The following is a 25,127-nucleotide window of genomic DNA, read 5'->3' on the forward strand; positions in this document are numbered from 1 at the left end:
GTGCCTTGGAGAATAGTTTGACGCCCTCTTCTTTGTGGCAACCTCTGAGATATTGGAACAATGCTATCATGTCTCCCCTAGTCCTTCTTTCTCTTAAGCTAGACATACCCAGTTCCTGCAACCGTTCTTCATATGTTTTAGTCTCCAGTCCCCTAATCATCTTTGTTGCTCTTCTCTGTACTCTTTCTAGAGTCTCCACATCTTTTTTACATCGTGGCGATCAGAACTGAATACAATATTCCAAGTGTGGCCTTACCAAGGCATTATAAAGTGGTATTAACACTTCACGTGATCTTGATTCTATCCCTCTGTTGATGCAGCCTAGAACTGTGTTGGCTTTTTTGGCAGCTGCTGCACACTGCTGGCTCATGTTTAAATGGTTGTCCACTAGGACTCCAAGATCCCTTTCACAGTTACTACTACTGAGCAAGGTACCACCTATACTGTACCTGTGCATTCCATTTTTGTTGCCTAAATGTAGAACCTTACTCTTTTCACCATTGAATTTCATTTTATTAGATAGTGCCCAATGTTCAAGTTTGTCAAGATCCTAGAAGTTAGACTTGAAGACCTCCAAAGTTCCTTCCCACAATGTTATTCTGTTTCAGGCATGCTGTATTTTTAGCAAATTGTTAAGGGGGGATAGAGATTTAAGAACAGAGGTGGAGAGTTTAGTTTTTGCACCTAATTCTTGTGGGGAGAGAAGTGAAATATGAACATATTTGTCTCTCCCGGGTTTCCTTTGTGTTTCTTTATTGAAGAAATTTGGGTTTTGAGGGGAGGAAGGGGGTCAAAGGAGGAAGGGGAAGTTTTTAGGAAGCTCATCCTGAACCTGCCTTGCCATTCAGTGTCTGCATTCCCAAAGCTAGCAAGAGCCAGGAGAGGTTTGCAGTCTCCCAACAGCCTGAGGATCAGGGTAGAAAGCTTCCAAAGCAGCCGCCATTTCTACAAGGTCTTGTCAGAGTATGGAAAATGGTGGCCACTTCCAGGAGGCAATGGGGATCAGGCCCAAGCACTGCAGAGTCCCACTGGGACAAGATAGAAGGAGGGGAGGCCTCCAGCCAGAGGGGAAGATGTCACCAAACCACATCTGGATAGAAACAGGACCCCCAACACTTCCACACCAGAAAGAGAGCTCGATGGGGGTGCAAGGACGTCAAGGGGAGGCTTGCACCCCCTGAAGAAAGAGCTCACATTTGGGGGAAGGAGATGGCAACGGGGGCTCTCGTGGTGGTGGTGATCCCTGCAAGCAGAAACATGGCTGCATTTGTATTCAGATCTTATTTTCCCCAGGGTGAAACACTTTGATGTGAAGGAAGACAGAGAGCCCTGATCTTTAGTGGGGAGGGAAGTCCAAAGTCTGAAATCACCCAGTGACACTTTTTGCCTAAAGCCAAGTTCTCCACCAGGAAAGATTTTGCATTTAGTGCCTTCTGGGTGAGTCTGAGAAGGGAACTGCAGCTGACTCCCTCTGTCTCTGCCCAAAGTCTCCCCTGGAGGATTCGGCCAAAGAGCAGAGATGAAACTCTGAGGATAATAATTCTCCTTCTCACTAGAGATCCCTGGCTAATTCAACCAGTTCTTTGACTCAGAGTTTGTGGGGCTTTTTTCTGGAGAGAAATGGAAGGGAAACAATCCCCACAGGGTTCAAAATGATAAGATAGAGATGGAATTAAATCGGTCACCAAGAATTGAGAGGTTTGAAAGCTCCATGCTTGAAATTGGCCCAGTGGAAATAAACGGCACCTGTGGCTGAAGAAGGAAAAGAAGTGTGATATTTGTTGGCATGGAGGTTAAAGAGAAAACCCTGGGGATTATTTCATGCCTGAACATGTCACAGAACGGAAATGGCTTCCTATGGAGTTAGAACCAAATTTTAATTCTTTTTAAAGTTAATGATGAAGGGCACAAACACAAAATGATTAATGCAACAGTGTGAGCAGGAGCCCCCCCCCAAAAAAATATGTTAATTAAAATCTAGTCAGGGGGGCTTTGCATTTGTTGGAAGGGAAACCCATCTGGTTCAGTTCCCAGCTAAGGCGCTGCAGATAAAAGGGAGGCTGATTGGAAAGAAAGGTTCTCTTTATTGAGAGAGCAGAACCACCAACCACAAGTGATTCTGGGCAAATGGAGTTTAGGGTGGGAGGGTTTTTATCCCCTCTTTGCCCCTTCTCTGAGCTTCCTGTTCCTGTGCAAGGACATGTCCTTTAATGGTCCATGGGCTTTTGTCAGATTCCTATGGGCTCATGGCTGGCTCTGTAGGCCAAAGGGGGGATGCAAATCCCAGGCCTTTGTCTGAGCTGATTTTGTGGACCTTTGGCTGAATCCTGTGGCTGATTGTCCCTGCCTGAGCCAGTCTCTCTGCAATGGGAGAAATGGAGGATGCCTTTCACTCCACAGAAGGGAGGGAGGGAGGGAGGGAAGGGGGACCCATGCTCCACTGCCACTCCCTTCCACCCATAGGGCACTGAGGGGGGAAAGCAGATCATTGGGAGTTTTTGCCTCTTTATCATAACACTTAAAACCCTTTTTTATTTTCTCCTTATTTGAAATTCTCTCCCCTCTTCCCCCACTTTTGTCTGTTAAACCCCTTCTCCTTGAGGCTGATTGGTGGCTGAGTTCCCAGGATACCATAGCCTCTTCCCTCCTGTTTGATTGGCTGCTGCTGGGTTGCCATGACGACAGGGGCAGGCCAGCAAGAGAGGCAGCCACTAGGGAGAGAGAGGGGGTGGAGCTTCTGTCTTCCCTCAGATTTGGAGGAGTTGAAGGCGAAATCTTCTCTTTCAAGGAAAAACCTTCCTCAGATGCAGCCCCAGATAGGAAAATATGGAAGAATGTTTTAAAAATATTTTAAAAGGGAAGGGAAAAGACCTTGAGAGAAGGAAAATAGTGAACAGAAACTAAAAATAGATAAAAGATAGAAAGATGGATGTAATATTGCACAATAAAAGGAAATAGTCTGGATAAGGAGCTTATAGAAAATAGCTGAAATAGAAAACAGTTTTAGTATTTTAGTAGGAAGATTAATTTTGGCATTAGTTGAAAACACTTATAATTTGCAATTCCTTTTTTGAATAAATGTGTAAGGTTTTTCTTTTAGGAAATGGAAATGTCTTCCCAGCGACTGTAGACCGAATAGCAGAATGACAGTTGGAAGGGACCTTGGAGGTCTTCTAGTCCAACCCTCTGCTCAAGCAGGGGGCTCATTGTTCCAACTGTCGGGACATTTATCCTTCATTGTACGTTGGGTCTTTCCTTTACAGCTTTTGGTCACCACATGACAAAAAAGATGTTCAAAACACAGCTCTAAAATAAACTGAGATTTAAAAATCCTGCTCCAGATTTTCCTGAAGATTATTGCTTTTTCCGTACCTATTTTTTGTAAACATTTGTAAATCCTTGAAGAAAATTTGTGTATTTATTAAGTAACAAAAAGTTCAGGTATACAATATAGCAAAAAACATTATACCTAGAGTCATAGATGTGAAAGAGGCTTGCAGGAATTGAATTCAATCCACTGTTCTGTGCAAGTTTAGCTCAGCTGTAGTCTTAGACCAACTGTCGAAAAATACATCATTCAAAAGAGAACACAGAGAAGAGAAACAAATTTAAAAATAAGCAATTAAAGTTTTTAAAAACCCTTTAAGATCAATCTTAGAAAACTAATTAATCCCATACATGGTTTGAAGAAAAGTGGCACATGTATATGGTTAACAGTTTCTCTCCAGAACAACAAAATAACAAGATACTGTACAAAACTTGGCCATATGACTACATGTTTCTGCAGGTGCATCAGCAAAAACTGACTTTCTCCACATTGGTTAAAGGTGCAGATTGTGGCACAGTCCTTAAATTCTACATATTTATCCAGGTCCAAACATGGATGAGGAAGGCTGGGACTTTTTGGGTGCTAGAAAGATAGAACCATGATAAAGCCAAGAAGGGAGATACATCCAACCAAACATATTTCTGCTAAATTTGAGAAACTATGTGATAATTTCTTTGAATAGGATGTCCTTGCAAACGTCCATTTCCAAAAATTGAAAAGGTCTTCTGGATCAGGTCAGGATCCATCTTCATCTCTCAGTGCCTTGGTAAGACCTCACTTGAATCCTGCATCCAGTTTTGGTCGCCACAGTGTAAAAAAGATTTTGGTGCTCTAGAAGAGCAACAAATATGACTAGGGGACTGGAGGCTAAAACATATAAATAATGTTTTCTGGAATTGTGTGTGTCTAGTTTAATTTTAAAAAAGGACTGGGGTGACAGGATAATAGTCTTCAAATATTTGAGGGACTGCCACAGAGAAGACAGAGTCAATCTATTCTCCAAAGCATCAGAAGGCAGGAGAGGAAGCAATAGATGGAAACTAATCAAGAAGAGAAGCAACCTAGAACTAAGGAGAAATTTCATGACAGAATAATCTATCTGTGGAACAACTTGCTTCCAGAAGTTGTGGGTGCTCCAACACTAGAGGTTTTTTAAAAGAAATTGGACAGCTATTTGTCTGAAATGGTATAGAGTTTCCTGTCTAAGCAGGGGGTTGGACTAGAAGACCTCCAAAGTCCCTTTGATATATAACTCTGGAGTATCTACCATCAGAAGAATAAGATGGATGAATTGTTGCAACCTAGTAAGGAGGATTTCTGCCCAATCCCACCTCCCTCCCTTACACCACATTTATGGGAGACTTAAATATGGATACTCTCTATTAGGGTAGCGGTTATGAAGCTCAAGGCTACTTAGCAAGGCTAAGCTTGGCATTTAGCCTGGAGTTTTTAACTCTGCAGGTGGTGCATTTTAGGCCACAATGAAGCTCAGCTCAGCAAGAATATCAAAAGCTGAGTTAGTTACACTCTGTGCATGCTCAGAGTGTTCGCAAACACCTTTAGGAGTTAAGATGGGATTAAGAAATGCTGTTGAAGTCTCTTGCTCCAGCTCCACTTTCCGGACATGTCCTAACAGGAAGGACTAAGACCACTACAGAAGAATGACTCAAGGGGTGTTCATGTGATTTTTTTACAAACATGCTTTTCTTCAGCTACCCTTCCTTACATGGAAGAAGTTCAGGGTCCCAAGGGGAGAAATTTCTTCTCATTGCAATTATCACCAACCCCTTTCTCTGTGACCTCTTCTCCTACTTCCCCAGTGACATCAGACTGAAGCAATATGGAAGGGATCTTGCATCAGAAAAGAATAAATACAACAGGTTATGCTTTCTGTGGCTCTAGTTACAGGACAGGGAGGAGTTGTGGTTTGAATATACTTTCTCTCTTTTCCAAGTTAAAGAATATACTTTCTCTGTCTTCCAAGTTAATCTTGGTTTCTCTATGTTTGAATCAGGAAAGCCACTGGATATTCCATCCTGTGGAAGTGCTTCTAATTCTTTTTCCAATTCTTCTTTTCAAACAGGAAGGAGAGTGATTCAACCCCATGAATTATGGACCTCCTGCTTGTGCTCCTGATGCTGCTGCTGGTGTCTCAGCCTGTCTCTGGGAAACTTAGAATGAAATGCCCACTGAATTTGGACCACCAGGATGGAGAAAAGCCATGGAGCTATTATAGCCCAGGAGATCTTCTTCTTGGTATAGTCCTCTCTGGATCAGAAATAATACCTGCAACATTACCTTTCAACGGGGCTCCTTCTAGTCAGATTCAGCTGTAAGTCCTTCATTGTGATGGAGATTCATTCCCCCCATTTGCAGTTCTAACACTCTTCTTTTTTCCCTTCTTCTTTTGCTTACTCCTGTATTGCAGGACCTGACTAATTTCTTGAACCCTTTTGATTTTCACGGCCTCTCTCTTTTGTCTTTTTTTTTTTTTTTGAGAGAGAGGCTCAAATCCATATATGATACAAATAAAATGTGAAAGAAGTCCACATTATTTTCTTCTCCCTGTTCAATCCTCAGTTCATGATTTGAGTAGGGAGGGTTTTTTGAAAGTAGTGATTGTTGCAGTTTCCCCACTAGGCTCATTTCTATATTTTTATAGCCACTGATAGATATGCTATGCCTGAGTTTTATAGCAATAGAGAATGCTTTTCTAGGCCACTTTTCAAAAAATCCCCTTTCTTTTAGGATTGTTCTATTTTAATGACTGAGTTATTCTTCAAACTGTTTACTGGGCTGATGAAAATTAGTACTGCTACAAACAATGGTATACTGTACTTCTGATTTCTAATCCTTTTGGAGGAGTCTTTCCACACTTCCTTGTCCACATTCACAATATTAATGGTTAATGGGTGACTATCATTTGTCTCTGGTATTGGATCTTTATTGGCTTAAATCACAGTTACCTTATGGAGAAAAATAAGATTAAAAAGTTATTTTGTTGCTGTTGATGATGCTAATATTAAGATTAAAATGCTTTTACACTAGTTTACCTTCTCAAGAAGAAATAATGCTATATATGATTTTAAATATTGAAATGGTTAACAAGAATCCCCGTCTCCTGCACAATCTCACCCTTGGCTACAACATCCATGACAACTATGTGACCACACTTGGCACTTCAGAAGTCTTGCTGGACATGCTCTCTACTGGAGAAGCCAATGTTCCCAACTACAGCTGTGGAAGGAAGGACAACATTTTGGCTCTTCTCGATGCAGCCGACAGGGAGATTTCCATTCAGATGTCAACATTAGTAGGCCCCTACAAAGTCCCACAGGTTTGTGTGTGTGTGTTTCTTTACATACTTAAGTGAGAGTGGGGTACTGTACTGCAGGCTATTTCTGCTGACTGACTGCTTCCAGACGTTTGGCAGTTCAAATCTCGCCAGGCTCAATTTTGATTAAGCCTTCCATCCTTGCGAGGTGAGAACCTGTTGGCTCTTGTTGATGGAGCTGACAGGGATGTCTCTATCCAGATGTCACAATTAGCCGGCCCCTACAAAATTGCTCAGGTTTGTGTTTGCGTTTCCCTATCTGGCAAAGTGAGAGCGGTGGTCGTGTCTGACAATAGATCCAGTCGTATCTTCTGTATAGCATTCAAAAACTACTTTTAACTATGGCTATTGTAGGTTTTATGACTGAGGATTGATATAGTCATGGGAAGGAGGGAGCGAGGATCAAAACAAAAACTTGTATGTGTGTGTGTATCTGTGTGCATGTGTAAACTATCCAACATCTTAACTATTTTGCCCTAAAATGCTAATGATCAAATTCATAATAAAAGGTTTGAAAAACAATATTGCTCCAGAGAGGATTGTCTACCAGCTGAACATTTCAAGAAATATCCAACTGATGGGATCCTCCATTAGCAGGTTCATTTGCAAATATAAATAATACCTGCTGTACCCAATTGGATTTTAGATGACAATTGCAGTTCCCAAATATAAAAAGCAGAAATGATTTACAGCATTTGATACAGTAAACAAAGAATAGAGTAGAGGAGAATAGAGCAGAGCAGAACAGAACAGAACAGAATAACAGAGTTGGAAGGGACCTTGGAGGTCTTCTAGTCCAACCCCCTGCCTAGGCAGAAAACCCTACACCACTTCAGACAAATAGTTATCCAACATCTTCTTTAAAATGTCCAGTTTTGGAGCATTCACAAGTTCCACTGAATAATTGTTCTAACTGTCAGGAAATTTATCCTCAATTCTAAGTTGCTTCTCTCCTTGATTAGTTTCCACCCATTGCTTCTTGTTCTACACTCAGGTGCTTTGGAGAATAGTTTGACTCCCTCTTCTTTGTGACAACCTCTGAGATGTTGGAACAATGCTATCATGTCTCCCCTATTCTTTCTTGTCATTAGGCTAGACATACCCTGTTCCCGCAACCATTCTTCATATGTTTTAGCCTCAAGTCCCCTAATCATCTTGGTTGCTCTTCTCTGAACTCTTTCTAGAGTCTCAAGTGAAGTTAAATTTACTTTATTATCATTGCACCTTGCACAATGAAATTGAGAAGTAAGACTGATACTTATCAAAAGGTCAAAGAAAGGTATTGTCAATATGATATTTGCACTGCATATGCTGTTAAGAGGACTTGGCTCCTATTCCAGTAAGAATTATCTGATTATGGATAAGTCAAAGTCAAAAGTTATGGTCTTTGGAAAATGCCTGCATTGTCATAAATGGCTATTCGATGAGGAGCCAATAGAGCAAGTTCACACTTTTCCTTACCTGTTAAATCTTCCAAATATCTTACAGGAAACACACTTTTATTTGTGGAGCTCTAGAGATAGAAGATGTAATACATCTATTATTTTGAATGTCAATTTGATATGAAAGAGGGGATCAACATCTTGGACTTCATATTTGATTAACAACCTATTGGGATCCTAATATTAAAACAATTCAGCATATAATACAGTGCTTTTCTTAGGAGGAAATTTGTTCAGATGAAATCTTCATTTTCATTCTCAGTGCTTATTCTATTGTACTTATTTTTCTAAATTCTGTTTTTACATAGTGACTTGTTAATGTTCTATATTTTATAGCCTATATTTTGATATGGCCTAAAGATTAATCAGCAAGAAATGATATGTGCATGAAGTTGGATTCATTAAAAGGTACAAAGTTGGTGGGACCCCAAAATAACAGAATTCTTCATTGCTTTTTTGAGGTCAGTGATAAAGTTGCTTCCGGGGCTCTGAGTGATAAAAGTCAATTCCCTTTTTTCCATCCGATGTTCCCCAAAGATGGGACCCAGCACCCAGGAATTGTCCAACTGCTACTCCATTTTGGATGGACCCTAATCGGTCTCTTTGCTCAGAACACAGAGAAGGGAGAGCATTTCATGAGGACTTTTACACCCATGCTTCTGAGGAATAGAATTTGTGTTGTTATATCACAACAATTCTCAGTGACTGGACACACAGCACCCCTCAGGGATGCCCTCTCTAAGTGGAAACAAGTCAATGTTTTTGTTCACCTCATAGAATTTACTTCCATTTTAGACAGAATTGTTTCTTTCCATTTAATGCTTAGGCGTTTGCCAGGACCCATTGAAGGGAAAGTCTGGATCATGACAATGGCTGGAGTATATTACATGGGAGAAAGCAGCCTTTTAAAATATGTCCATAGTGTTTGGACCTTTCCTCTTCAGTGGAAAAAGAGTTGGGACAAGGATGATGCCTATAAACAATATTTCTTTGTGGAAAAGGAATTTCAAGCTGGGTATTTTCACTGTTCTGTTTCAAAACACGTGTTTTCTGTCAAAGGCCAAAGAAGATGCACCCAGAAAGCCCCACTGGAAACCCAAGAGAAACAGAATAGTATGGAGATCACAAATGTAGTTGTTACGTACAGTGTCATTAAGTTTCTGTCCCATGCCTTACATGCTGCATGCAAATCCAAGAGGAGAAGGGAGAAGGGAGAAGAGAGGTTGGGGGCTCCAAGGCTGCAGCCATGGAAGGTAAGGGGTCCCAACAAGGAATTATCAAACTATAAATTCCTTTTCAAGGTCTTTGGTGGTCTCTGAGCTTGGTTGTTTAAGATCTTAAGTGACTGTATAATGTCTTGTGCTTATTGGAAGAGCCCTGCATCCTCCCTTCTACAACCAAGATGTTTTGTATATTAGAAAAAAATGTTCCCAGATTCCTTCCTTCTGTAAACCAAGATGGCTCTTCTCCTTGTAGCCTTTCCTCAAGGCTAAAAGTAGACCCTTTGATCTCTTCCTTGCCTCCTTTCTCCTTGCCTAAAGCTGATGAAAATTTTGTGCAAGTTTTTCTCCAAGTGTGCTGCCTGGAAGGGGATCTGGTATGATTCTACTGGATCATTAATGACATTATATTCAAATGAGTAATATGATTATTATCATATCATTAAAAAATTAACAATACTTTATTATAATCAGTAGCCATTCTACATATAGAATAATGTGACAAATGAAATGAATGAAATCTTAAAATAAATTGCAGCTGCCATTCATTACAATTATACAATCATGTAGCAAATCCTCGATGCTATAAATGTGTCCAAGTGGATTATCAGATTTTTCTGGCAGAATGCCCAATAAAAATATTTCTGGTTTCAGATCTATATGCTGCTTTATCATTTTTTCCAACCAAGTATGTATTTTCGTCCAATATTTTTAGCTTTTGGGCATGTCCACCACATATGATAATATGAACCAGGGATTTGATTGCACTTCCAATATTTAGCGGATGTATCTTTATACATTTTTTTCCAATCTTGGTGCAAAATGCCATCTATACAAGTTTTCTTAACATGCTGTTGACATACACAATCTAACATTTCTATCCCACAGTTCTGCCATTTATCCAGTTCTATCATATATCCAAAAATTTTAGCCCAAACTATCATTGTCTCCTTTACCTGCTCACTTTCAAGTTTAATACTTAATAAGTAATAATATATTTTCTTTATCAATTTTTCACCGTTCAGTTAATAACTGGTCCAATTCTGTTAATTCTTTATTAAAACCATACATTTTAGCATCTTTCTCATATTGAGATTGTATCTGCATTTGTGGATATATATATCCCTTGACTACTAAGTCCCTGTTTGGTTTTTAATTCCCCCTTTTCATTCAGAATATATTTATATCTTATAATATTTTCCATATTACTAACATTAGGATGTATCAGTGCTTCCATTGTGGAAAGCCAGACTGGTATTTTCAAATAATGTTGTTCTTTAATTTTAACACATATTGATAGCAATGCATTTCTAACATAATGTCTTTGAAAGTAGCTGTGTATCTTATTCTTCCCATACCATAAAAAAGCATGCCAACCTAATTGAAGATTAGATTACATGTTGCCAGTATACTGCATGATTGAGAAATATTGGTGAATCTTTGTACTTGAGTTTTGAAGATAGTGATAAGACTTGTTCTCTCAACTGACAATATCTGCAAGTTAAACAACCATAGAAGAAAGATTGAAATATAAAAAATAACATAAGAGATTAACAACCATCTCCACCCCCACCATCGCCGATTGCTTGCTTTTAAAATTCCTGTATGTTTCCATTCTAGTTCCATTCTTTTCTGGAGAAGAGTGAATTGTTCAATCTTTCTCTGATGAAAGTGTACCTGGATCAAAATGGAGATGTAGCAGCAGATCTGGATATCATCAGTAGGGTGATTTTCCCAAAGAAGGATCCCATTGAGAAGCAACTGGGGAGTATTGAGAGACAGAGACTTATAATCAACCAAGATACTTTGTCACAGCTAAAGTTGCTCAACAAGGTAGAGAAAACATTGGTGTCTTTTCTCTTTTTTCAAAAGCCTTAGGACCCATTTTGAGTGGACTCAACCAAGTCAAAGAGGTAGATAACCTTCACTGGAAACTGAATGTGTAAACATTTTATAATTTTCTTAGATGGATAAAGAGGCTTCAGTTCTATTGACCATGTTATCCTTCGGATGATATAATGTCGAATACAGTCATAAACTGATTCAGCTATATCTAAAAAGAGATTTGGGAAGATTTTTGTGTAGGACACAAATCATTGCCTTTCAGTGTCTAGTCTGCAATTTAGTTTGTGGACTAGTAAAGCCGGGGAGAGAGGACCTCATATGTTGGGGATTGTGGGGTCCATAGCTTTGAGTTCACATGTTCCTGATCAAATATGAAGGCAATTGTGTTGACCCGTTCCTGACTTCAGGTTTGGATTGAATCCAATGAAATGGAATCAAGACTGTAGGGAGGTCCTGATGGTCCAATTGGGAATTAAGCTTCATCTTGTCCTGGTTGGAATCAGGTTCTCCTAAAAAAGCAGGTCCAGAGTCTGAGATGTTTTTAATTACCCGAGACCAGGTCATAGCAATATACACCTCTCTTTAACCCCACTGAGGTAGGGGAATTTAGGAAGGAGGTCCAAGGCTGTCAGTTCACATGAAATCAAAAAGACTAGTCTGATGAGACCTTATTGATTGATTAAATTCATTTGCTGTCAATCTCACTATGATAATGGCTTGAAAACTGAAGTACTGAAGCATGACTTTGGTACAAAAAAAATCCTGATATCAGTAATAACAAGGGACAATTTCGATGGATATGTTACTTAGATTTTTAAGAGTGCACTTCATCTCAAAATCCCTCAAATGCAATTGTTTATCGTGATTGTTAGCTACCTTAAAACAAAATGAGAGGCTCCAAATCAGTCTAATAATAAATATGAGTGTAAAATTCTCTGTCAGTGTGCCACCTAATTGTATTATTTCAACAGAAAGGACCTTATGATGGATAATTTGTGTTGAAAAACCCTTCTGCACATAGGACTCACACTCGTGATCCTTGTGGTGCATCAAACTCACTCTTTTTGAGGGACACGTTCTCATGACCTCATCTCCATCTCACCTCACTATAGTTTTAGAATCTAGAATGTCAGACACACACATGCACACACTGCACAAGCAGGAGACCATACTCCATTTCTGACAAATGGCAGTCCAGTGTCTTCTTGAAAGCTTCCAGTGATGAAGCTCCCACCACCTCTGAAGGCAACTTCTGCTCCACTGGTTGATTGTTCTCACTGTCAAAATATTTCTCCCTATTTCTAAGTTGAATCTGTCTTTGATCAGTTTCTATCCCTTATTCCTTGTCTGGCCTTCGGGTTCTTCGAAAAATAGCTTGACCCATTCCTCTCTATATCAGTCCCTCAAATATTGGAACACTGCTATCATGTCTCCCCTGGTCCTCCTCTTCACTAGACTAGAAAGGTTTGTGTTATGTTGAATTCTAGTATGACATGGTCACTCTCACCCAAGGTTTCTCTACTTTCAACTCCTTCTATCATTTCTTCTCTGTTTGTAAGAATTAAATCCAGTATGGCTGTCTCTCTACTTTGATTTCTCACTTGGTGCAGAATTAGCCTTCCAATTGATGTTAGGGTAATTGAAGTCACCCATTACTATTGTAGTGTGTTTCCAACATATATTTGTTAGTTGGTTAGCAAAGCGGACATCTATTTTTCTGCTTGATTAGGTGGCCTATAGTATACACCTATGGCCATGTCATTTTCTTTTCTTTTATATTGACCCATATTCATTCTAGGAGGTTTTCACCTTTGATTTCATGCATTTCTGTAGCAATATAGCGGTCCTTTAAATACATTGCAACTCCACCTTCTGTTTTATGTAGTCCGGTGTGTGTGTGTGTGTCTTTGTGTTTGTGTGTGTGTGTGTGTGTGTGTACCCAAGTACAAAGATCTTTAAGGTTGACAGACCTTATTTGTAAGGAAACTTTCCTTTTTTATCTTATTTGGGAGATACTTTTGGACTGCTTTCAAAGGGAAGCATCTTTGCAATGTTTTATGTACTCCAGAAGAAACCTTTCCAGATTTTACTAGCCAAAAATGTCTTTCCTCATAACCATTTTATTCTATTTTAATAAATCCAATGAAATAAAATTTCAACAAATATTTTACAATAATGTTTATTCTAAAATTTACTATGAGTGGATATTACATTTTAAAATCAAGCATATATGAAGAATGGAGGAATGAATGTAAATTCCACTATGAGGAGGAAAACATTGGTTGTCATTTAATGCTTAAATCTTTTCTCAATTTTATCCCTCCAGGCTTTGTTAAGAAGAAAAGTATGTATATATATATATTATATATATATATATAATCTGATAAATCGGTAGAAAAAGGAAGGAACTAAATGAGACATTTACCTGCAATTGTATCTCTTGCAACCATTTGGAAGTGTGCAGATATTTCAAATTTGCCTATGTGAAGCCCAGAGATAACTTGTCTAACGTTCATATCTACCTCCATCTTACATGGATGTTGAGTCTAACATATTTTCTTTGGCATTTCTTCTTTCTCTTCTCAGCCTCTGCCTCAGTCCAAATGTGTGGAAAAATGTCAGCCTGGATTTGTCATGAAGGCTCGAGAAGGAGAGCCAGCTTGCTGCTACGACTGCGTTCCTTGTCCAGAGGGGACCATCTCCACTCAGGAAGGTTGGTGACACATAAGGAAACATTGATTTATATACATGTTAAAGACACATGTTAAAGTTTGATCGTTTACTTCTTGATTTTAATGATGTCCAATTTCTTCCATAATGGGAGGTATGAGAAAAATATCTAGAAAGATAAGTAGGAAAAAGGATGTTGTGGGTTGCATAGGAAATCTCTTTTATTTGCCAGTTTGAATGTTTTCTTCCCTCTTTATCTTTCTAAGGAACATCTGAGTTCTTTGTAACTTGAGGAATGATTTTAGATCAATGGGTTTTGCTCAATCAACCCAATTGTGAATAGAATAGAGCTGGAAGGGACCTTGAAGGTCTTCTAGTCCAGCCCCCTGCAGAAGCAGGAGAACCTATACCATTTCAGACAAGTGACTGTCCAGTCTCTTCTTAAAAACCTCCAGTGATGGAACATCCATGATTTCTGAAGGCAAGCTGTCCCAATGGTTAATTGTCAGGAAGTTTGTCCTTAATTCCCGGTTGCTTCGATCTTTGATCAGTTTCCAACCATTATTTTTTGCCGTAGTCCTCTGGTACTTTGGAGAATAATTTGACCACCTCTTCTTTGTGGCAGCCCCTTTATTGTGCATTAAAAGCCAAAAGAAGCACCAATCAATTCCTCAATTAATCAGTCAATATTTATGAAGATAATAAATCCTCATAAACTGAAATATCTAATTGAAAGGAACCATGGAGGGAGAGATGTTGGGTTCAAGGAGCAAATGAAAATCAAACAGAGGACTCACCATAATAGCACTGTCAAATAGTGAGATACCAAAAGTTATAACACCAACAAAAAAGGAATATAGTCCTGGTTCTGAAAGGAGAAATGAAGTCTAACATACAGTGTTGGGCTTAAAAGGAAAAGAGAACTAATACATGACCAAGCTACTTAATATACATCGATACCAACGTTGAATTCATTCTCTCTTTAAAATTGTTGCCAAATCTAGAGAGTATAGGAATATATCACTGTATCTTCTCATTTCTACAGGGTAAACGACTTTGCAGATAACAGACTCTTAAATTCTTAAATTCCTTCATGAATTAATCTTCATTAAATTCAAGATGGGTCCGTGTTACCAGGAGATCCCCAGGGCTGTGGAAAGAATCTCATTTTAAAGGATCAACTATTGTGCAGGCTCCACAGAATCCCAGTTTCTTTCCAAGTGCAATTAAATTCATCTTTCAAACACTACGTGAGACAGAACCAGGGTATCTGCAGCACTTCCACTCCTTGAGACTATTTGCTTGTCCCACCAGAGCAGATTTAATTGGCATGCAAAAGATCTTCTTCCCTAAAACATTGCCACTTTATGGGTCCTCAGAAGCCCACCTTTTCTGGTGCAGCTCCTTCCCCATTTGACCCACTCCCCCATGAAATTCAATAGGCCCCATCATCTTAAACCTCTGGAGACTTGCTATTTCTCCCAGTCATTTGGGATAAGTTAAAGTCAGTGCAAGATAAGAATCTGGTGGATTACCTCAGAGAAGGGAAGTAGTAGCACCAGATATTTCTTCTTTTAATTTTAGGTTGTTATCCTTGTTTTTAACAGTTGTACATATTGGGGGGGTTTGCTGTAGTGTAAGAATATACAATTACTGAGGCTTTCCTGTCTCTCAATATCACATGTCATCCAAAGCTTTTTTTGAAATTTGAAAGATTATAAAACAAATGTTACTTAATTTTCTCAGATACCGAAAAATGTACCAAGTGCCCAGATGATCAATATCCAAATGAGAATCGAACCAAATGCATCCCCAAAAGAATAATCTTCCTGTCCTATGAAGAACATCTGGGTATCATCCTCGTCTCTTTTGCTCTCCTCTTATTTCTAACCACAGGCCTTGTTTTAATGATATTCCTTAAATATCTACAAACTCCCATTGTCAAAGCCAACAACCGGGGCCTCTCCTACATCCTCTTGTTCTCCCTCCTGCTTTGTTTTTTGTCCTCCTTTCTCTTCATTGGCCAGCCAAGAAAAGCCACCTGTCTTCTCCGACAAATCATGTTCAGCAGTGTCTTCTCACTTGCCATTTCTTCTCTCTTGGCCAAAACTATCACAGTGGTGCTGGCTTTCCTGGCCACAAAACCAAGAAACCAAGTGAAGAGATGGCTGGGGAAGAGCTTGGCCAACTGTATCATCCTTTCTTGTTCTGCTGTCCAGATGTTCATCTGCACCACATGGCTGGGAGTTTCTCCCCCATTTCCTGACTCTGACCTGCGCTCCCAGCCAGGAGAGGTCATCCTTCAATGCAATGAAGGCTCTGTTGCCATGTTTTATATTGTCCTTAGCTACATGGGTTTCCTTGCTGCCATTTGCTTCATAGTGGCTTTCCTGGCCAGGAATTTGCCTGGGGCCTTCAATGAAGCAAAGTTGATCACCTTCAGCATGCTTGTCTTCTGCAGTGTCTGGGTCTCCTTCATGCCCACCTACCTGAGCACCAAAGGAAAGTCCATGGTGGCCGTGCAGGTCTTCTCCATCTTGGCCTCTGGTGCTGGGCTTCTGGGGTGCATCTTCATCCCCAAGTGCTACATTATCCTCCTGAGACCAGATCTAAACACTAAAGAACATCTAAAGAAGAAATGAGGGAAATGATTGTGAAATTGTATCTTTTGCTGATAAGATTTAATTAATAATTCCTATTATTATCGGTTTATATTCTTCATTAGTGTTTTTAATAATTTATGTTACTTAAAACCAAAGGTAATAGAAATATGAAGAAAGTTAGACTTGTCAAATTAAAATACAAAATAATCATCAGACAATATAACAAATAAAATAATAATTAATATTCCTTTTGTAAAACTGTTTGGGAGTCCTCCTTTGCCTCAACACACAGATTAGCTAATATTTGCCTTAAACAACCCTTCAAGAGAAGACACGTGTGATCCATGTCCTGGGCTTTGGACTGTTGAAAGCTTGGCAGATGTCTCCAAAGCTAGTTAGGAAGGTGTTAGCTTTATTTCATTCACAGTATTTTGGAAATAGGTAGATCCACTCCCCCAAGATCTGGGTTGTACTGGGTGCAGAAAGATTAATGAGGATGATTTGACACTGCAGTTTCAACAGCTCCAACTGCTTTTGGTGCTGCTTCTCTTTCTTCCTCTGTACTCTTTCTCGGTAATTTCCTTTTAGTTATGCTCCAAATCAAGCTCCATCTTCTTGGTGGCTTAGTCTGTCTTAGCCTCCAGTTCCAGCTTCTGTGGGCTGTGGTGCCAAGCGGATGTTCTGACTTCTGGAAAGAGTGCAGAGAAGAGCAAAAAAGATTATTAGTGGACTGGAGACTAAAACATATAAAGAGTGGTTGCTAGAATTGGGCATTTCTAGTTTCATGAAAAGAAGGACTAGGGTGACATGTAGTGCTGGGCTGTTTGGTTGCATCTTCTTCCCCAAGTGCTACCTTATTATCATTAGACCAGATCTAAACGCTAAAGAACATCTAATGATAAAAGTAGGGACCTGATCATGAAATTGTTTCTTCTGCTCATAACATTTGCTTATTGATTGCAATTGTTGTTGGTTTATTGCTTTGTTTGTTTCTGCTTGAGAAATTAGCTTATTTATAATCCAAGGAAATAAAAAATAATTACATTAATCAAATTAAAATCCAAGATAATGATCAAACAATAAAGTAACCTAATATTGGTAGCCCTCCTTTTTCTCAGCATACGGGTTAGCCAATATTTGAGTGAAGTGCCACTTTAAGAGAGGGGACATATGAACCCTATCCTGGGCTTCGGACTACTTTCAGCTTGGTAAGTATCTTCAGCGTTGGTTAGGAGAGTCCCAACCTCATCTCCTTCATGGTTCTTTCAGAATTGGTATTCCAATTCCCTCATGGTTTGGTTCTATTGGGACGAGAAAGATTGATGTAGATGATGCAGTGTTGCAACTTCAACAGCTCTATTTGGGTTTGGTGCCCTTTCTTATCAATCTCCCTTCATTGAAGCTCCAGGTCAACTTTCACCCTCTTCGTGGCTTCCTCTCTCTTAGCCTCCCATTCTAGCTTCTCTGGGCTGAGGCACTGAACATACTTTCTGCCTTCTGGTGAGGAATCTTCTCTAGCAGACATCTTCATAGCCTGTGCCTTTCTGAGAGGATTGGCATCCAGGTATCAGTGTCACTCAGTGGTGTATTAACCATTTAGCAGACTAAGCACGTGTTTAGCACACCAGGCCCAAGGGGACACCACAAAGTTGACAAACAAAATACCCAATGAAGATTTGTACAGTATGTACAAAGGAGGAGGGCACCAAGATTTGTCAGTGCTTTGAGCACCAGTGAGCCTAAATCCGCCACTGTTGACACTTCCCAATTGTGTGACTGCCCTACCACTACCTCACCTATCCATCCTCACCTATCCATCGTTGCCAGTTTCTAAAGGGGGGGGGGATTAAGACCTGTGGTTTGTATGCGACCTCTGCCCTCTTGATTCCCTGGTTACCCCCTAGTGTTCAATATCCCACTTCTACTACCATATAATAATGGAAAAGGTGTCCTCAGTGTCGAACCTGCCCCTCCTCTGAGCTCCTTCAGTTCTAGAGAGACCCATCTATGGGGGAACAGCTATTGGCCAATTTGGTCTCCTTGTTCCCACCCTTCTTCCTCTCCAGCCCTCTGGGAAATCAGAAGAGGATTGAAGGGGAAATCCTCACCTGCCTTAAATGCCTGTGATTAGAGTGGTTGGCAGTGGGAACATTTTTTTTTCTTTAAAAAGGGGAAATTCCTTTATTCTCTGGTATCTTCTATGTTCAGCATTGTGGAAATCAGATGTAGGACCCAAAGCAAGCAATGAACTCCTAAAGGTAAAGGTTGCCCTCACACATAGGTGCTAGTCGTTCCTGACTCTAGGGGGCAGTGCTCATATCCAGTTTGAAGCCAAAGAGCCAGCACTGTCCAAAGTGGTCACGTTGCTGGCAAGACTAGACCCTGAAAGTGCACAGAACGCTGTTACCTCTGCAACAAAGGTGGTTCCTATTTTTCTACTTGCATTTTTACATGCTTTTGAACTGCTAGGTTGACAGAAGCTGGGACAAGTAACGGGAGCTCACTCCATTATGCGGCACTGAGGATTCGAACCATCAAACTGCCGACCTTTCTGATCGACAAGCTCAGCGTCTTAGCCACTGAGCCATCGCATCCCTCTTTAAAATGTATAAAAAAAATGTGTTAAATGAATGTGGGAAGTGTAAAAGTAAAGAAGGGACTTTTTATCAGTTATGGTGGACATGTAATAAAGCAAAGATATTTTGGAGCAAGATTCATATTTTAACACATAAAAATTCTGAAAACAAAGATAAAAATGAAACCAGAAACGTTTCCTTTGGGTTTAATGGAAAAAGACTTAGAGAAAAAAAATTGGAACTTTGACCATATATACAGTATGTTGACACAAAGTCTCATTTTTAACCGCAATAGTGTGGGTAAAAATCAGCTTCCAAATGAATGGGACTGTTTTGTATTCAAATGAAGACATAAGGAACTTAGCCTTACAGCTCACAGTGACCTTTGCTAAGTTACAGCAACTTAGAACTGAGGAGAAATTTCCTGATGGTTAGAACAATTAATCAGTGGAAGAGAACTTGCCTCCAGAAGTTGTGAATGCCCCAACACTGGAAGTCCTTAAGAAGATGTTGGATAGTCATTTGCCTGAAACGGTATAGGGTTTCCTGCCTAGGCAGGAGGTTGGACTAGAAGACCTCCAAGATCCCTTCCAACTCTGCTATTGTATTGTATTGTAAAAATATTACCTTTTTTTTGGACTTCTACCTTGCTTCTAGTCTACCTGTCCATTTGTCTATGGAGTTGTGCCTTGTTTGAGCATACGTATCATTTTGCACCTATAGCGTCATGCCTTGGTTAAGCTCTACCTGTCCTTTTGTCCCTATTTGGGGTTTCTGCTGCTTATTTTCTTGTTGCCAAATCTTCTCACCCTGTCTAATTTGTGTAGGTGTTCTTACATTTCCTTTATTTCAAACTGACAGGTTTATACAGTTACATTCCTTTCACTGATCACCCCCTCCCAAAATGGGATAGATTGTTTCTTAGTAGGTGATTCATCCCTATTACATTACATTACATTACATTACAATTACAATAGTAGAGTTGGAAGGGACCTTGGAGGCCTTCTAGTCCAACCCCCTGCCTAGGCAGGAAACCCTATACCATTTCAGACAGATGGCTATCCAACATCTTCTTAAAGACTTCCAGTGTTGGGGCATTCACAACTTCTGGAGGCAAGCTGTTCCACTGATTAATTGTTCTAACTGTCAGGAAATTTCTCCTCAGTTCTAAGTTGCTTCTCTCCTTGATTAGTTTCCACCCATTGCTTCTTGTTCTACCCTCAGGTGCTTTGGAGAATAGTTTGACTCCCTCTTCTTTGTGGCAACCCCTGAGATATTGGAACACTGCTATCATGTCTCCCCTAGTCCTTCTTTCTCTTAAGCTAAACAAACCCAGTTCCTGCAACCGTTCTTCATATGTTTTAGCCTCCAGTCCCCTAATCATCTTTGTTGCTCTTCTCTGCACTCTTTCTAGAGTCTCCACATCTTTTTTACATCGTGGTGACCAGAACTGAATGCAGTATTCCAAGTGTGGCCTTACCAAGGCCTTATAAAGTGGTATTAACACTTCACGTGATCTTGATTCTATCCCTCTGTTGATGCAGCCTAGAACTGTGTTGGCTTTTTTGGCAGCTGCTGCACACAGCTGGCTCCTATTTAAATGGTTGTATTATAGGGTTTCCTGCCTAGGCAGGGGGTTGGACTAGAAGACCTCCAAGGTCCCTTCCAACTCTACTATTGTATTGTATTGTATTTATAAATGTGGACGAATGGATCATTTCCCCCTTTTCTGCATCATTTCCGCTCCTTTTTGAAATGTGTAACTAGTTATATATTTATTTAATAAACACATTTATATGAAGACCCCACACTTATGACTTTGGATGGCTTCTAACTTTAAACATAAGAACATAAAAACTTATAAAAACTGTATCACTTTATGAAGGTTGAGAGAATATGATACAGATGTTTCTCTTGGCTTGAAGGAATTTCTCACTATTTCTTTGGAGAGGACTGCACTCCAAAGTTCATTTTTCTTTTTTTCAGCATCCAGCCGGGTTTGATTGTGTGTCTTTAATGTTAAATTTATTTGATATTTGGGTCACTTCTCCCCCCCCCTTTTTTTTTGTTGTTGTTGGTGCTGGATGTATCTGTTTGTTTGTCTTTCTCTTTTGTCTTTTATTTGTTGTGATAAAACAAAATAAATGTATTTAATATATTGTTTAATACACACTGCAGTGACGTCCTGTGTTTTGAAACTGGTGTCGGAAATAGGAATCGAAATTTTTGTTCTGTGATCAGGGATAACAGGGCATATGGATGTGTTGTAGTGGGCTTGATTCATGTCCTTTTCTGCTACTAAAAAAACAGAATTGTTTAGGAGTATGTTTAAGGCAACAGTCTGTGTCTAAATGATTATTTTGGCTCTTTAATTCCGTGTGGCCTCTTTTTCATTCCAATTCTCAGTCTCCATTGGCCATGCAATGAGCATAACCGAGAAATGACTGGAGGTCTCTGGCAAGGGAAATTTGGCTTTGGAGGGGTGAGTGTGACCCTTCTGTGCTTCCATGGGTCATTTTCAGTCTCAGGCAAAGACGATTGTCAATCATGCGGTCTCTGCTGTGAACCTTCAGAGGACCTTATGAGAACAGACTTAAGGGTTTAAGAGACAAGAGAACTTTCTCTTGGATTGAGAAGGGGAAACCCCTTGATCAAAAGTCAGTCCATATGCTTGTGTGAAGTTATATGGTAGGGATTCCCAAAGACCAAAATGAAGTTTTTGGGTGTAAACCTTTAATAGCCATGTTATTCTTTGGAGGATGGAGGACATGCAGGGCCTTCAGCTCCTCTCCTTTCTTAAGAAGCCTCTCTGTCTGTAGCTCCTGCACAGCCTCCGCCATGGTGGGTTCCCGACTGATGGGGACAGAGGAAGGCTACCTCCATGGATGATGCTTTCCCTCCTCCCCTCTTCTGGCATCAGAGGTTGGAGCCAGGAAACAGGCCTGCGGCCTTTGGCTCCCTTCCTGGGATGGGGACTTTGACCAGGACAGTCTCACCAGCCTAATTTGACTGACAGTGTTGGCTTGCATGGATGGGTTTTTTTTTTTTTTTGATACCTCCAAAAAAAAAAAAAATACCCCCCAAAAGAAGAAAAAGTTACATGGTGATTTATTTATTTATTTATTTATACACTGGCCACCTTGACAAGGGGTGACTATAAGTTACTTACAATCAAGAAAAAAACCAGATCAAATGTGCAACATTAAAATAAAAAATACCAATAAAATTGACTTTTATAGTTTGATCACTTGCTTTCTGATGTATTACACACACCAAATGAACTGCATGTAACATTTGTTTCTGTCCCCCCATAAATAGACTTGAACCCACCTTAATAAACTTGCGAGTTTACTGCAAACTCTGCTGGGAAAGAGTATTGTAACCCATAAATCTGCCACTTGGAGAATGTTTTCTATTGTAGAATCAATGTTTTTCTTTGTTGAAGCCTCAAATGTCATCAGTGTCTTTTATTGTTTGATCACTTGCTATATTGCAAATGTACTTTGTTTCTCTACCCTATAGAAAGACTTGATTTCTTTCCCCCTTTAATAAATGCTTTTTGCTTGGCTTGAATTACCTGGTGATTTGTATTTTCAGGTGGGCAAAGAAGCCGCTTAGCAAAGGTTAAAGTATGTCTTCAAGGATCACATTCCAATCATCTCATTATTAGTTTATCAGGAGCCAAATGAGATGGAAGGACCTGTTATCAGAATGGATGGTCTCCTTATGCTTTGCCAGTTGCTCTGTTGTATCCTGGAATCTGAGTGGACACCTCAAGGTCAACCGTGCAAGAGCCAGAAAGACTCTGTGAAAGAAACACTAAGCCACTGTGACATCCAGCCATGGGAACTCGAAGCTGCAGATCAGATTGAGGCAAAATACAACCCACCGGCAAATCTTTGGGCAACTTCCCTTTTGGCAATTCTGTCGCTCCTGGACTGGATGCCTTTTTGCTACCCGTTTCCCATTTCAAAGCCGGATCTCAGGTGGATTCCTCTTATCCCCTGGGTCGTTTCCTGCCCAGTCCTTAACTTTCCTCCACATTTTGCCTCTTTCTGTTCCTCCACCGGTTCCTGCTCCTCGCTTTATTCAGGGCTTCAGCCTTTGAGTTCAATTAAGAAGTCACCAAGAATCTTACAGAGGCTGGACGTACATTTAGACAGTGGCTCATAACATTCAATCAATCTACTTCTGCATCAGCGAGACACACAGATCTCTGGATTACCCCTTGCTTTTCAGAGTACTCAATCACTGTCAAAAGACTCCTGAGCTCTGAGGGCGGCTAGCAGTGCAGAAACACACAGTCTTGGTCACTGACCGGGAGTTTTATTTTAGAGCAATCACACACCTTTCAGCCACTAAGTCTTACCCATCCAGGGGCCTTCCTCTGGTAGTCTTTGGTGCCTTCCAATTGAATTCAGGTGTGGAATCCCAGACGAGCCCCCAGATTGTTGACCCAATTCGGGTCTGAGCCTGGTGCCGAAGCCAATGATGGACGCCAGACAAGAGGTGCAGGTTTTCTGATTGCTTTTTATTGGAGTACTCCAAGGAAAAGGGTTCCTGGTCAAAAGGCCAAGAACCAAGAACGAAGGATTAAGTGAGTTTTATACATTTTCACTAAAGGAGAAGACGGGACAAAGTGAAATAATAAGAAATATCATCTAATTAACATTTTAGCAACAATTCTACAATTTGTTCTATTGGTCTATAGTTGTCCCTTTCCTAAGCCTTGGCTAATGAATGCCCCGGGAATTATCTAATAGGCATTTCATTTGCTGCAGGCCTTCCCCATTCCTAACATTTAGCTGAGGTCTGCAAGTTGTCTAATCCTTGTTACTTTTTATCAGCTTTCTAGCTACCCATAATTGCTACAAGCTTTACAGATGGATATTTCCTGTATATCAGCATTCTTTGTTCTTTTGTCTGCTGAGGCAGACAGAAACCACCCCCACCCCCATTACAGTTTTCCTGATTTACTTTCGAGTGGGTGCTATGACCTTGCTTTAGCAGCCAGCCCATCAATATACTGCACTGGCCGTAACAGAGATGGTTTGTGGTAAATCTGTGTGAGTTCACACAACACCCTTAACTTAGGTTAAGGAAAGAGAACTGCGACATTGGCATATTGTGCCATGCCAAAATACACAAACAAAACGCTGGGCTTAGCACGATGCTCTGCTTTGCACATTTGCAGAGGACAAGATTCCCAGGGACTGCAATGTATGAAATACTTTTTTAAATCTCAGTAATATTTTCAGGGACTCCATGGCCAACCAAAGATGAGTCTCCTTCTCCTTAGAGGTTTCTGTGAAGATGCAAGGGAGAAAGAAGCCACAGAGGAACTGCTAAGAGGTCCCCCTAAGCCAACGTCTGGAGGGTTGTGGCAAGAAATCAGGTCACACCAGTGCTGGGTACTACCAGTTTGGACCACTTTGGCTCAACCGATAATGGTTTGGCGGCCTAGGGGGCTGGAACCAGCAGCAACCCAGGCCTGCCACACCCATGAACTGGTTCTCCAGGTGGCGCCATCTTGTTTTTGGCTTCTGCACATGTGCATAACAATTTTCATTGTACTGCACATGCATGCACAGCATGTATCAAGCACACGAGCGCAGTGCGTCCCTGAGTGAACCGGCTGTAGCGGCTGCCGGAACCCACCACTGGGTCCCACCATCCACCACACTATGGACACAGACCATCTGAGCTGCAGACCTCATAGCTCACAGTTTATTTAAGAAACCAAGGAACGTCGAAGTCCCTCAGTATGGAAAAACAACACAGAATTTCTCCAGGAAACTGAAACAAAATTCACTACCAACTCTATCATTTTCTCTCTCTTACTCAGTGTTGTGGTCCACAGGATTTCACGTTCCTCAATCTTAGATCTCATGAAAAAAAAAATGTTTCTAGAAAGGAGGGCAAATGAAATTTCACTTCAGTTCCAAGTAATCAAATCAGCTCCAATTTCAGATGAATCTATCAGAAGAAAATACCAAACACGCCCCATTCTTAACATTTGCTGGGTTCAAGGATAATGATGGCTTCCATGATTTTGGAGCACAGGCAGCACTAGAGTTAAGTGTCACCAACCTAAAGTGGCATCAAACTC

The 25,127-nt window shown here is 40.3% G+C and overlaps 1 protein-coding gene across 1 annotated transcript in view; it reads left to right on the forward strand.

The window, feature by feature from the left end:
- LOC309384592 (vomeronasal type-2 receptor 26-like) overlaps nucleotides 1-16,481 on the forward strand; it is a gene marked incomplete at its 3' end in the record, with an annotated part of 326,225 nt that extends 309,744 nt beyond the window's left edge. Inside the window, exon 2 of the mRNA XM_081938293.1 lies at nucleotides 15,586-16,481. Coding sequence (XP_081794419.1) covers nucleotides 15,747-16,481 — 735 coding nt within the window. The 5' untranslated portion in view covers nucleotides 15,586-15,746. The remainder of the gene's footprint in view (nucleotides 1-15,585) is intronic.
- Between the last annotated feature and the right edge of the window lie 8,646 nt (nucleotides 16,482-25,127).

Source organism: Natrix helvetica (assembly GCF_964273705.1).
Source record: "Natrix helvetica genome assembly, chromosome: 1".
Lineage (NCBI taxonomy): Eukaryota > Metazoa > Chordata > Lepidosauria > Squamata > Natricidae > Natrix > Natrix helvetica.